We start from the raw sequence: 13,307 nt of genomic DNA, 5'->3' as shown, positions 1-13,307 counted from the left end.
TTGAGGGAAATGGTGATATTGTGTATGTGGAAAAAGTTTTAGATCTTTGAGTTCATCTCATACAAAATGGGAGCAAAACCAAAAGTGTTGCATTTATATTTTTGTTGAGTGTATATATATATATATATATATATATATATATATATATATATATATACACACAGTAAATTCTGCAGGCCGACAAGAATAAGAATTTTGACGAGCATCACATGACATACACAACAATACATAATCTTTATTTGTCATCAACTGATATTAATCTGAAGTGTTAACATTAAATACAGTAACGAGAACAATAGATTAATGAGCTCCTCAGAGCTGCTACAGTTTCTGTTACCGCCGCCTTTCTCACGCATGAACGACCCCTTCCAGCTGTCGTGGAGTGCAGATGATGTCACAGCAAACATGGCGATGATGTCAGACCGTCTGCGACCAATGAGGTCACTGTTTGTACGATATCGGCCTTACGGACAAACACACATGCTGACTATTTCAGCTACAACCTCACTATGAAGAAACATGGACGATATTAAGTTGAAGCTGTTCACCATGACTTCACACGTGTCGTGTTGTGTTTGTGTGTGCGAGTGTGTCTGTGTGTGCTGTCGGCACCCGTGGGTCACACTCAGTGACGGGTGCTGCACTCAGTTGTTGTTCAGGACCCACCAGGAGGCTGTGGAGGGGGAAAAAAAGGATTCACTGACCCCGAAAGTGACACATGGAGTGTGAATTCCTCTGCACTCACTCGGTGTGTATTTTGTGTATTTTAAGCGTTGGCAAATGCATTCAGGCTTGACCTCTGTTCTTACTTCTTGTTCACGACGTATCAGTACTTGAAACGTACAATTAAAATCAATTTATTGTAATCAAGCACAGCAAAGCTGATTAAATCATCAGCACAGGATTGTTGATTAAATATTTAGCAATTGACAAAATTTAGCTACAGATTTAATAACTTGCAAGTGGTGCAACAAAATTTCACTTTGGCAGAATGAAGTCCAATTTACCACTGCAGAATAAGATCGGACCCTTTTTGTTGACTTGGGAGACAGAGATCATCACCTGACTGTTAATACGTTCAGACCTTGAGGCTTTAACTGAATTTTGTGTCCTATTTACCAGGTGTAAATTTGGAGTTTTGGACTTTTTGAATAAACTTTGTGGGATCTTCATAGTGTGTGATGATGGACCTACTAAAAGCTGCTCTATACACGTTGCACATGATGATGGATGATGTTTGTACCTACCTGGAACGAGCATGGTGGTTATGGCCTCAGGCGTTTCCAGAAAGTCCACATTGCCCCTCTGGAAGGTCTTGCTGTAGTTGGTCTGGAGGTGACTGTGCAGAATAAATGACAAATTTCACTCAGCATCTGAAGTATCTGGGACAAAACACTCAGATACAGTGGGGAAAAGAAGTATTTGATACATTGTCTATTTTCTCACCTACAAAGAACGGAGAGGTCTGTAATTTTAATCGTAGGTACACTTCAACTGTGAGAGACAGAATCTTAAAAAATCATCCAGAAAATCACATTGTATGATTTTTAAATAATTAATTGCATTTTATTGCATGAAATAAGTATATGATCACCTACCAACCAGCAAGAATTCACACAGACCTGTTAGTTTTTCTTTAAGAAGACCTCCTGTTCTGCACTCTTTACCTGTATTAATTGCACCTGTTTGAACTTGTTACCTGTATAAAAGACACCTGTTCACACACTCAATCAATCACACTCCAACCTGTCCACCATAGCAAGACCAAAGAGCTGTCTAAGGACACCAGGGACAAAACTGTAGACCTGCACAAGGCTGGGATGGACTACAGGACAACAGGCAAGCAGCTTGGTGAGAAGACAACAACTGTTGGAGCAGTTATTAGAAAATTAGGTGTTGCCTGTGGGGATCCACAGGCTCTAAAGTGGGTGGTAATAAGCAATGAGTTGGAATGGCGTGTGAGTCCAGAATATTTTTAGAACCTTAGACCTCAACAATTTTTAAAAGAGGATCTCAGCTCTTTTATTTCCTGTTCATTATGTAATTTTGAATGTTAATTTACTGTCTTAATGTATTTATAAATTGTTTAGGTTGTTGTTATCATATACCCACTTTTATTATTATTATTATTGTTTTATTTTATTACTTCTTCTTTGTCATTTGATTTTTAACTGGAACACAATGGAAATAAGTGTTTTCACTTCCTTGTCATCCACGTACGTTTAACGCATTTACAATTCTATGCACTTAAACTCATGCTTTTAATATAAAGAAAGGCATGTGAGTCCAAAATGTAATTAGCACCGTTAGCTAATATTCGTAGCTTCTCCAAAACTATTAGTCCTATCACTGTTCCATTTTGGTGGCATTCATCCTTGACCCAAAATACATAAGCACACCAAACAGCAAACATTTGAATTTGAAATCTGTTTGAATTTTTAAGGTTGAATTTTTTTAGCATCAACATTTAGACTTCAACTTAAAAAAAATTCAACCTAAAAAACAGAAAAGCAGCGAGAAGTAACCGATGTATCACGTCTTCTTCTTTCGATTTGGTCTGTGTCACATGACCAATGGAGCAAAACATGATTGGCTGAATGTTGGACGATTGGGACAGACTTTAATTGCTTCTCCCTGCTTTTCTATTTTTTGAGGTTGAATTTTTTTTTTTGAGGCTGAATATTTTGATGCTAAACAAATTCAACCTTGGAAATTCAAACACTAATGGCACAGATTTACTTCTATACATGCACACATAGCTGTTTGTCTTTCCATGCAGATGCTTCTACTTTTAGACACAAACAGGGTGGATATCAAACACAATACACATTTCACTCATGGTAACAGCAACTTAACTAAAGTGACAAAATCACAATAAGTCAATAACACTTACAACACTGTTAAACTAACATGAACCACAATAATAACATTTAAAACCCCAAATTCCCATGGTGCATTTCAGCATAGCATCTGTTTATTGGTTAGCTAAAATTGCTAATTTCTCCAAAAATATTAGCCCTATCAACTTTCCATTTTCGCAGCATTCATCCTTGACCCAAAATACATTCTCATACATCCTTTCTGAGAGCATGCCAAACGTCAAATATCAGCTCTCCCTGTTTTTTGCATGATTGAAGCCAAACACACGCACACAGAGGCTACTTGGCTATTATAATATAGATGGAAGAAACAACAAGATGACTGTCAGTCTTCTTCAGTCTGGGGCTCCATACAAGATCTCACGCCGTGGAGTAAGAAGGATTCTGAGAAAGCCCAGAACTAAACAGGAGGACCTGGTCAATGACCTGAAAAGAGCTGGGACCACAGTTGTAAAGATTACATCAGTACCACACTATGCAATCATTCAGTACTTTAATGTTTCCCATAATCCTCCTGGCGGCCCTCTGTGCTTCCTAGAATGCACCGCGGAGCTGGCAGAGTTCCGGCATCTCACAGCGCGTGTAAATAATGGATAGCAAGGATGTTAATGGAGTTGATCTGGTGAGTTCACGGGCGGTTATGATCATGACACATTCTTCCAAGTTAACAGGGTTATCTAGAGGAGGTGTAGCACCTGTGATGGACTTCTGTTGTGCCCCGATGTTGTCTTGTTGTCCATACTTCACGAGGTTTGCTAACATTGTGCCCTGAACTGTAACTCTGCTGAAACTGACTTTTCGCATGAGTCACGGACCGCGAGATGGAATGAGATTCACAACCGCAAAACAGCAAATGGTTTAAAATCCTGCAGGGTACGCAAGGTCCCCCTGCTCAAGCCAGCACATGTCCAGGCCTGTTTGAAGTTCACCGTGACCATCTGGATGATCCAGAGGAGGCATGGGAGAAGGTCATGTGGTCAGATGAGACCAAAATAGAGTTTTTTGGTATCAACTCCACTCGCCATGTTTGGAGGATGAGCACAACCCCAAGAACATCATCCCAACCGTGAAGCATGGGGGTGGAAACATCATATTTTTTGGGTTTGCTTTTCTACAAAGGGGACAGGACAACTGCACCATATTGAAAGGAGGATAGATGGGGTGATGTATTATGAAATTTTGGCAAACAACCTCCTTCCCTCAGTAAGAGCATTGAAGATGGGCCGTGGCTGGGTCTTCCAGTATTACAATGACCCCAAACACACAGCCCGGGCAACTAAGGAGGGGCTCCATAAGAAGCATTTCAAGGTCCTGGAGTGACCGAGCCAGTCTCCAGACCTGAACTCAAGAGAAAATCTTTGGAGGAAGCTGAAACTTGAAACCTGAAATATCTGGAGAAGATTTTTATGGAGCAGTGGACCAAAATCCCTGCTGCAGTGTGCAAACTTGGTCAAGAACTACAGGAAACGTCTGACCTCTGTAATTGCAAACAAAGGTGTTTCTGTACCAAATATTAAAGTCTGTTTTTCTATTGTGTCAAATACTTATTTTATGCAACAAAATGCTAATTAATTAAAAATCATACAATATGATTTTCTGTTTTTTTTTTTTTAATTATTATTTTAGATTCCGTCTCTCCCAGTTGAAGTGTACCTACAATAAAAATTACAGACCTCTCCATTCTAGGTGGAAAAAGTTGCAAAATCGACAGTGGATCAAATACTTCTTTTCCCCACTGTCTACTCCTCCAGGTAGGATCCTTCATTGTAAATGATTGTAAGTGTAAATAATAGCCACTGTTTAACTGGAGGTTGTCACAATCATGTCCATCCTCAAAGGGCCTTTAGCCTAATGTCTGTCACTTTTGGAGGAGGAGTGAAATGGTTTATTTATTTGACTGGCAAGAGATGAAAGCACAGTATGGTAGACTGCGGACTGCGGACAGGTGATGTGTCAGACCTCTGTCACTGGATGTCTGGCTTTACTCCTCACTCAAACATCTATGTTCCTGGTCCAAAATGTGAGCATTGTCGGTGAAGGAGTACTGGTGAATCCTGACCAGCAGAAGTGCACCTCCTATGCTTGGCCATTAGTTTGTCTTACGCCTGTTTGGTTTCTCCATTGTAGAGGTCAGAGCACTCCTCGCTGCACTGCAGTACTTCTGGTCTTCACAATGTTTTATTTCTTAGTCAAGAACCTATCTTAGACATGTATGCACATCATTTAGGAGAGGATAACTGTTCTAGACTAATATGACTGCAATGAACAACTTGGGATATGTGCCAAAATCTCTATCCGGGATGAACACCCTGAAAATTACCACGCCCTTTTAAAAAATGACCACGCCCTTTCCCGTCCAGAGTGTTACTTCAAATACAGCTGTATTTTCTAAACTGCAGCAGCTACAGATTTTCCAAAATGTTCAGAATGACCAATGCATGTTTAGAAGGGTCATAGGAGTGTAAAATTTCTAATTTTGATATTTTATTTGGATATTTAATGATGTGCATACATGTCTCAGCTCAGTCCTCTACTATCTCCCCTCTGTCTCAGGTCATCTTCTATTCAGGCTGATACGGTAATCCTTTCTCATGGAGGTACTTGATCATATAATGGTGGCACTTTCTTTCTTTTTTTTACATTTTGACAAGTTCTCGCCACCACCCACTTTGTCATACAAAATACAGTAAAATATCACCAGCTATTTAATACGGTGGCCGACAAAGGCCAAACGCACTGCAACAGCCAAATACGCTGCAAATACAGAAACGCTATGCAGCGTTTTTTGTTTGCATGTGCTTTCTTGGTTTGCATAGTTTCTCTATTTGCAGCGCATTTGACAATGATGGATTTGTTTTTCATTCCTTTTTTATTTGCATGTGTTTTCTTTGTTTGCATTGTTTTATTCTTTGAATAGTTTCTCTAGTTGCAGCGCATTTGAAGACTATGCAAATGGTTTTTTTTTCTTGCAGTGCATTTGGACCTTGTCAGCCACCGTAATTTAATTTGCTAAGTATAACTGAACTGACATGACACCTTTATAATCAAACTACTCACTGTCTTGCTGACCTTCCAAGTTGTGGGGGGGGGGGGGGTGTCATTGCCCATATGGGTGTAGATTATCTGACCTGTTTCTTGTAACTGAGTTATCGCCGAATTGTTTCACAGTTGTGCAGCCAGTTGCACAAAATGCAATCAGATCTGGTTTGCCTGTGTAGCAGTACAGTATTTGTGTATCTCCATGAGGTACTTAAATTATGTAATTACTCATCAAATTACAGCATTCTAAGCCCCTAATTAATATGAGTGAAGCATTTCATTTTTTGCTTTTCTGCAAAGGCAGATAACAAATGAGACAGTGTGTGTGATCCAATCATGCACACGCAGTATGTTATTGTCTACGCTGAATTCCTGCTGCTGTCAGTGAAGATAAAATGCTGTGATCTTCACAGTGTAGAATCCCCCCCCCCTCCACACACACACACTGAGAGCTCAGTGAAGTCATGCTGCAAAAAGAAAATCATTAGGTTTTATTTGAGGAGGCCGTGCTGCATTAATCATGATGCACACTTACTTCTTCCACATGTTGCTGTGTTCCCAGAATTCATAGAGAATGAAGCGCGATTCATTTGCCAGCCGCTGAACCGCGATGCTGCAGCAAGCAAAAAACAGAAAGGGCACAGAACACAAGTCATGATTCAGTAATTAGTACAATACACCATATGTCACATGGCTGCAGGAAATGTGAATTAGAAAATACATTTCTGTGTGGCTTCACTATCAAATAGCAGAGATGCAAGAAAAAAAGGATGCATACACAGTTGGAGTGTTTGGGGAAAAAAAAAAAAAGCTGTGAGTGTCACACGGTCCTGAGGTGACAAACCACAGGGGTCGTTAATGTGTGAGTGATTCAGCTGCGTCACTTGTTCTTATACAAGCCAAGGGTTAGTGAGCTGAATAGAGGAATTAACACAAATCAAATGTTCTGTCATCTGCTGGCCCACATTTCAGCAGCTGAAGCCAATGCATGTCTGTGTTTCACCAGAACAGACAAATTACTTCACTGATGCCCAGTTTGTTTTGTTTTCTGATTTATTCTGTTTTTTTTTTTTTTTATGTGTTTGTCAGAAATTCATTTTGTTTTGGAGATTACATATGAGTGAATCACGTCAAGGCAGAATCCAGAATTTTAATATAACACATAAATGTTAGACTATTTAAATATTCTCTAATATGTGTGTAAAATGAATTACAATTATCTGGATGATTCCACAATTGTGCGACTTAAAACGTAACACCTGCCCTGCAATTTTATAAGGATTATTTGTATTTTAATAACATTTTTAAAAACCTGTTGTGCATACAGTGGGTTGTTTTTGGTTGGGTTTTTATATTGCTAACACAATAACTCAAGTTTTAAACCAATTTGGACCAAACTTGGTGGGATGATGTGAGGGTCAGAAAAGGACGAAAATACTTGATTTCAGCCCAGTGTTGAATCACCTGCGTTATATTTGGACAAAATCACATCACTGTCAGTGATGCATGACTTAGTGTCATCTGCAGACTGCATTTTGAATAGACTGCATTTTATATATCACTTTTCCATCTGCATCAGGAGCAATAGGGGATTAAAGACCTTGCCCAAGGGCCCTTAGTGATTTTCCACTCAGACTGGGATTTGAACTGAGGATCTTCTGATCACAAGCCCAATGCCTTAACCACTAGACCAGGGGTGGCGAAGTTCGGTCCTCGAGAGCCACCTTCCTGACACTCTTAGTTGTCTCCCTGCTCCAACACACCTGAATCCAATGAAAGACTCGTTAGCAGACTTTTAATGAGCCTTTCATTGGATTCAGGTGTGTTGGAGCAGGGAGACAACTAAGAGTGTCAGGAAGGTGGCTCTTGAGGACAGAACTTGGCCACCCCTGCACTAGACCATCACCTCCCCCTTCTATTATGCCATCGCCAGTCACAATTTTGTGTCCCGTCATATTTTTTGCCTCTTTAATCGTGGGTTTCATGCTCCCTTGCCTTCTCTTCTGCTCAGAAATACGTATGGGAGCAGATTGGACAGACTACATGTTTTATTTAACCCACATAAAGACAGGGAGAACATGCAAACGCCACACAGAAAGGCCACAGGTAGGAATTGATCCCATGACCTTCTTGCTGTGAGTCAACACTGCTAACCACTAAGCCACTGTGCTGCCCATAAAATCCTCCATTTCACAAAAATGAAGGTTCTCAAACTTGTTTGGCTGCATTAAAAACCAGCATCCTCTTTTTTTTGTTTATGGTTTCCCAGCTGTGCTGCAAAATGCCAAAGGTGGAATACGTATGTCCCTTCTGGGCTACTGTATCAACATGAATGTGCATCATGGTGGCCTTGTTGAGGGGGTCCGATACCATGTAGGTCCTAAGGGCTCGTTCAAAGCTCATGAAAACACATCAATTTGTTGTTCCAGGTAATTATTCACATTGTTATGAATGATATATCCAATTTATGCTAATAAAGACCCCTAAGTCCTACAACCTGTTAGTCTGGCTCCCTTCATGGTTCTTTTCCAGGGGGCAGTACCATCAGACGCAGACAAAACTACCTCTGGATGCTACTAGATAAACATACAACCAATCAGGGCAAAGATGGCGTACATGGGATGCGGTACGTTGGTGTCATTTTTGCTGTAAAATCCTAAAAGTCCATGTTGTATTTAGTCATTACAAACACAGCATACAGCAACAATGACTTTCCAAAAGACTTGTTTATGTCATCAGTCCTCAATGATCCATCACATAAAACCTGCCCATATTGAAATAAACGGCTGTGATTAGGCCGCCTTTGAGGAAACCAGTGAGAAGAGGACCACAGGCAACTTATGTGGAGTGAATTATGGGTTTGGTACCAGACAAACAAGCCGTAGCTTTAATGAGTGCGCCGTGTTCAAGGAGCATAAACACATGTATTTTAAGTTACATGTACGTGAACTCGGATCCAAAAGAAATAAAATAAAATACTGACTGTAGACATCCTGTCTGGGCGCAGGCACAGTCCATGTACTGCCTGAGGGCCAAACGAAACTCCTCCATCTCCTCCTCCAGCACTGACAGCTGTCTCTGGACTATCAGGATGTGCTGAAAAGACAAAAATAAATCTAAATTATTTAATTAATAGAATGACACATCAAGGTATGGGAAGAACAGGAAGTTGAGACAGAAGCTGACAGTGTTAAAGGGCACTCGGCGCGTTGCCACAGTTGTTCAGTGTTACTGCAGCGCTGATGACTCACACAGGACATTGAGGCGATTATTTTAATCTTTATAATGTGACTTTTATATCTGCTGTGCGAGCTTGTGCAATGGTTACATTTTGTGAATAAATGTCATGATGTGTGAGCTGCCTGATGGAACCTTTCAGGGCTCATTTTGTAACACAAGGCAGCACATTGAATCCAACTGAAACACAGAATTCAACTAATTACAAATAAATTCACACACGAGTATCATGGTGAGACATTTGAGTGCCACATTATGTGATATTTGTATGCATGGTTTAAATTCAATGTATTTATGCAGCGCCAAGTCACAACAAAAGTCGCCCAAGGTGCCGCTCTAGGTTTAAACCTTACCCACCCCACGAGCATGAACACTGGCAACAGTGATAAGAAAAAACTATCTCAGGCTTTGTTTTATTATTATTACAGGAAGAAAAGTCAAGCAGATCAAAGTCAGTAGGGTGACCATCTGCTTTGTGCCCTAAGTTGGCTGCGACACCATTTAGTCAGCGAGTGCACCAGTCCCAGACCAGTCACTAAAATTACGACACTCCCATCAAGTTCATTTCTGCAATATTTCCTTCAGCCATATTAGATAAGGATTTGCCACAATTTTCAGTGTCTTTGGGGTTTTTTTTGGGTGGAAGTCAATTATTACATCTGCCAAGGACATAATAAAATCATCGTTGTTTATTTATTTGTCTGTCTCTCTGACTGTTAGCAGGATTACATCAAAACTACTGCATGGATTTTGACGAAATATTCACCACAGATGGATATTAGGCCATGAAAGACTCCATAAAATTTTGTATCTGGATTCTGGATCAAGATTTCACTTTATATACGCTTTGAAGAATTATGTAAAAAAAAAAAACAAAAAAAAAACTACTTCACGGATTCTCACCAAATTTTCACCACAGATAGATAGTAGGGCATGGAAGACTCCACTGAATGTTGGAGGTGGGTGGATATCGTAATCTCGGATTGCTCTTGTTTATTTGTCTGTTAGCAGGATTACGTCAAAACTACTGGACGGATTTTGACGAAACTTTCACCACAGATAGATATTATGTCATGGAAGAACCCATACATTTTGGAGATATTCTGGATCCAGAGTGTAGTCCGGTGACGCTGTGCACTCACTTCTTACTTCCCAAAAAAAAAAAAAAAAAAAAGACTGTTTAGTTCCTCAGTCCAGCGAAAAATCATGTCAGCTTTTCATCCGGACAGCTCTTCATGCCACCAGACGGCTTACAGTGGAGGGGGATTTTTGTGTGTGTGTGTTAGAAGAACACACGCACACGCTCACACAAGCGGGACGGCGGTGGTGGAAGCATGCTCTTCTTTTTCTTTCAGCTGCTCCTGTTCGGGATCACCACAAAAGAAGCGTGCAATGGTACCAAACATATGGAACCAAATTGCATTCTAAATGCAACAATGGGACGAATAATCCATGTCACGGGGCATACAACCCACCAATAAAGTGACAAGGATCCACTCAGCCATTATATAAATTGTAATATGTAATTGATGTTTTAAATTATTATTTTCTTTTTTGGTGGTGGTGGTGGGGCTAACATATATCAATGTTGAGTGATCATGTGCACATGATGCCATAATGTCCATATGAATTATAGCAGTGGAACATACAAACATGAGTCTGCTTTAAAATATCCACAGAATCCCATTTGCCGTCATATATTTGCAGTTAAAGTCTGCAAACGTCACATTTAGTAAAGTATAACTATTGGATATGCTCTTTGTTTATGCTGGATGAGCTGCAGAGAAATGAGCTGTAAAGGTTAAATCTCAGCAGGTCGGCTGTTGTTTCTCAACCGTGAAATGAGTGAAGCAGATGCTGCATGCACAGACTTACAAACAAACACAAAGACATCTGTTTAATTTGGCACACACTTTCAAAAAGCAACGATTGACAAAAACGATGGATATATCAAAAGCCTTTCCACAAATATTCTTCTGCAACTTGTTTTTTTTTTTAGAATGCATCATATCAAGACTGAATATCTCTAAACAGTTTTGTGCATTCTTATTCTTAAAAAAAAAAAGAAATTCAGTCCTTTCATCATCTACATTCAGATCTTACAAACATCTCTCCCTACACCTCACACCCTCCATCTGCTGCAACATTCTTTGGTCTTCATTTTATAAGAAAAAAGCCATTAACAAAATTTTGAGCCTAAAATGGAAAGATTAAGGACAAAGACAAATAGGACAAAGGAAAATTAATAACACTTCTGATATATTTCAGAAGTGGTGTTGCTATGACGACTGCCGAGCGCTCATTATCGGTGTGGCCTCACATTTGGTAATCTGCCACCGTACGAGACCACAGTGACATAAAGTGGTCGCTGCAGACAGATAAGAAAGAAAGATAGAAGATAAAAGTGAGAAAACAAACCGATTTGCCGGTGCTCTCCAGCACCTCTTCCTCGACGGGCTCCAGGCGGATCTCCTGCAGTACAGGAAGAGTTACAAAATAAACAGCAATAAAATAAACTGCACCATATGCTAAATACACAGAACATCATGTACTTGTGTGCAAGCACATTTTTAGAGGCATGCTTTAATTCTTTCAAGGTTTTTAAAATCCAGTTTCTAACTTTTAACAGAATTTAGGTCTTTTACTGTGAGTTAAATCAAAGTAAATGGGAATGCAGTTGAGTATATTCCTGCATCAATGTGCAACAGGTGAAACACACAACCTAAATGCCAACTTTTTCACTTTTAAAAAAGAGAAATTGTGGAAAATGCACCCCTCGCCCCAAAAAGGTTGACAAGAGTGGAAAAAATGGTCACAACTGTCCCATGATTCTGATCTGTTGCAAAACTCAATGAGAAATCCAAATCCCTCAACCAATATCCCCCCCCCCCCCCAAAAAAAAATATGATGAATGAAAACATAATATTCTTGGAGAAAGTGGGAAAAAATAAAATATATGGCTAAAATAATATAAAAACCCAATAAGAAATACCTAATATAAATTAATAATATCAAAAATAGGAAAAAGTCAAAACATTTTAAATGTACAATAAATACGTACTGTGAGATAGTGTTGATAAAAGCATAATACTTTACGGTACAAATGTATGAATTATCATGAATTCAGGCATGTTCTATGCACAATTTCATGCATTAATATCTTGTGAACCATCATGAATTAACACAAGTTCAACACCTTTCATATGCGACCTTATGAACAATACATTCATTAAAACATTGTTAGTACATTTTCAGAAATTCTGATTTATCCAGTATGTTTATAATTATTGTGATTACGATTTGTATTATTTTTATTCACAAAAATGTTGTCTTTAATATCAATGTTGATAAATATGTGGTCATTGTACCTGAATTATCATTGAACTAATGCACAAACACATGCGTAGATCATGCATTCTGACCCTAGAGACTTTTAAATCCTCTTTAAAAACCTACTTCTTTTCTCTGAGCAATTGCATCTCTATTTTATTCTTAATTCTATGTTTTATTCTGTTCTTATTCATTTTATTGCGTGCTGCAATTTTATTGTTTTTTTTTACTTATTTACTTATGGTTGCGCGTAACTTGGTGCCCATTTTTCTTTTTGTGCAGAACTTTGGTCGACTGCTGTTGCTTTAAATGTGCTTTAGAAATGAATGAATAAATGAATTTATTTATTCGGCACACAAATCAACAATAACAAAACAACTCAACATAGTACCCATGTGACCAAAAGGATGTGGGGAGAAGCAAGGCTTATAAATACCCACCCTAATACCCACAACACTCTACGGAAACGGCTCTTTTGAAAGTGTCCAGCGACATTATGATGTCTGCTGATGCTGGGAAATCCACCGTGTTGGTTCTTTTGGATTTGTCCTCTGCCTTTGATACTGTTGACCACCAGGTCCTGCTGAATAGACTGAGGGATCATGTCAGACTGTCGGGGTCAGTTCTTTGGTGTTTTTTTTTCATATCTGTCTGGGCGCAGCTTTAGCGTTTTTGCTAACCAGATAAGGTCAGAGTCTGTGGACCTGTTATGTGGAGTCCCTCAGGGTTCTGTATTGGGCCCCATTTTGTTTTTATTGTACTTGATCCCTTTAGGTAGGATCATTCAAAGATTTACTGATGTCTCTTACCAGTTATTTGCAG

At 39.3% G+C, this 13,307-nt stretch overlaps 1 protein-coding gene across 1 annotated transcript in view; it reads right to left on the bottom strand.

Annotated features, from left to right (window-relative positions):
* Window positions 1–215: 215 nt before the first annotated feature.
* necab1 (N-terminal EF-hand calcium binding protein 1) overlaps window positions 216–13,307 on the bottom strand; it is a 98,574-nt gene continuing 85,482 nt past the window's right edge. The window contains exons 9-13 of the mRNA XM_034160142.1: window positions 11,574–11,627; window positions 8,902–9,014; window positions 6,454–6,531; window positions 1,248–1,339; window positions 216–673 (exon numbers count right to left, since the gene is read on the bottom strand). Coding sequence (XP_034016033.1) covers window positions 645–673; window positions 1,248–1,339; window positions 6,454–6,531; window positions 8,902–9,014; window positions 11,574–11,627 — 366 coding nt within the window. The 3' untranslated portion in view covers window positions 216–644. The remainder of the gene's footprint in view (window positions 674–1,247; window positions 1,340–6,453; window positions 6,532–8,901; window positions 9,015–11,573; window positions 11,628–13,307) is intronic.

This window comes from Thalassophryne amazonica, chromosome 20 (assembly GCF_902500255.1).
Source record: "Thalassophryne amazonica chromosome 20, fThaAma1.1, whole genome shotgun sequence".
In the NCBI taxonomy this organism is placed as follows: Eukaryota; Metazoa; Chordata; class Actinopteri; order Batrachoidiformes; family Batrachoididae; genus Thalassophryne; species Thalassophryne amazonica.
This window is presented reverse-complemented; position numbering and strand designations above follow the sequence as displayed.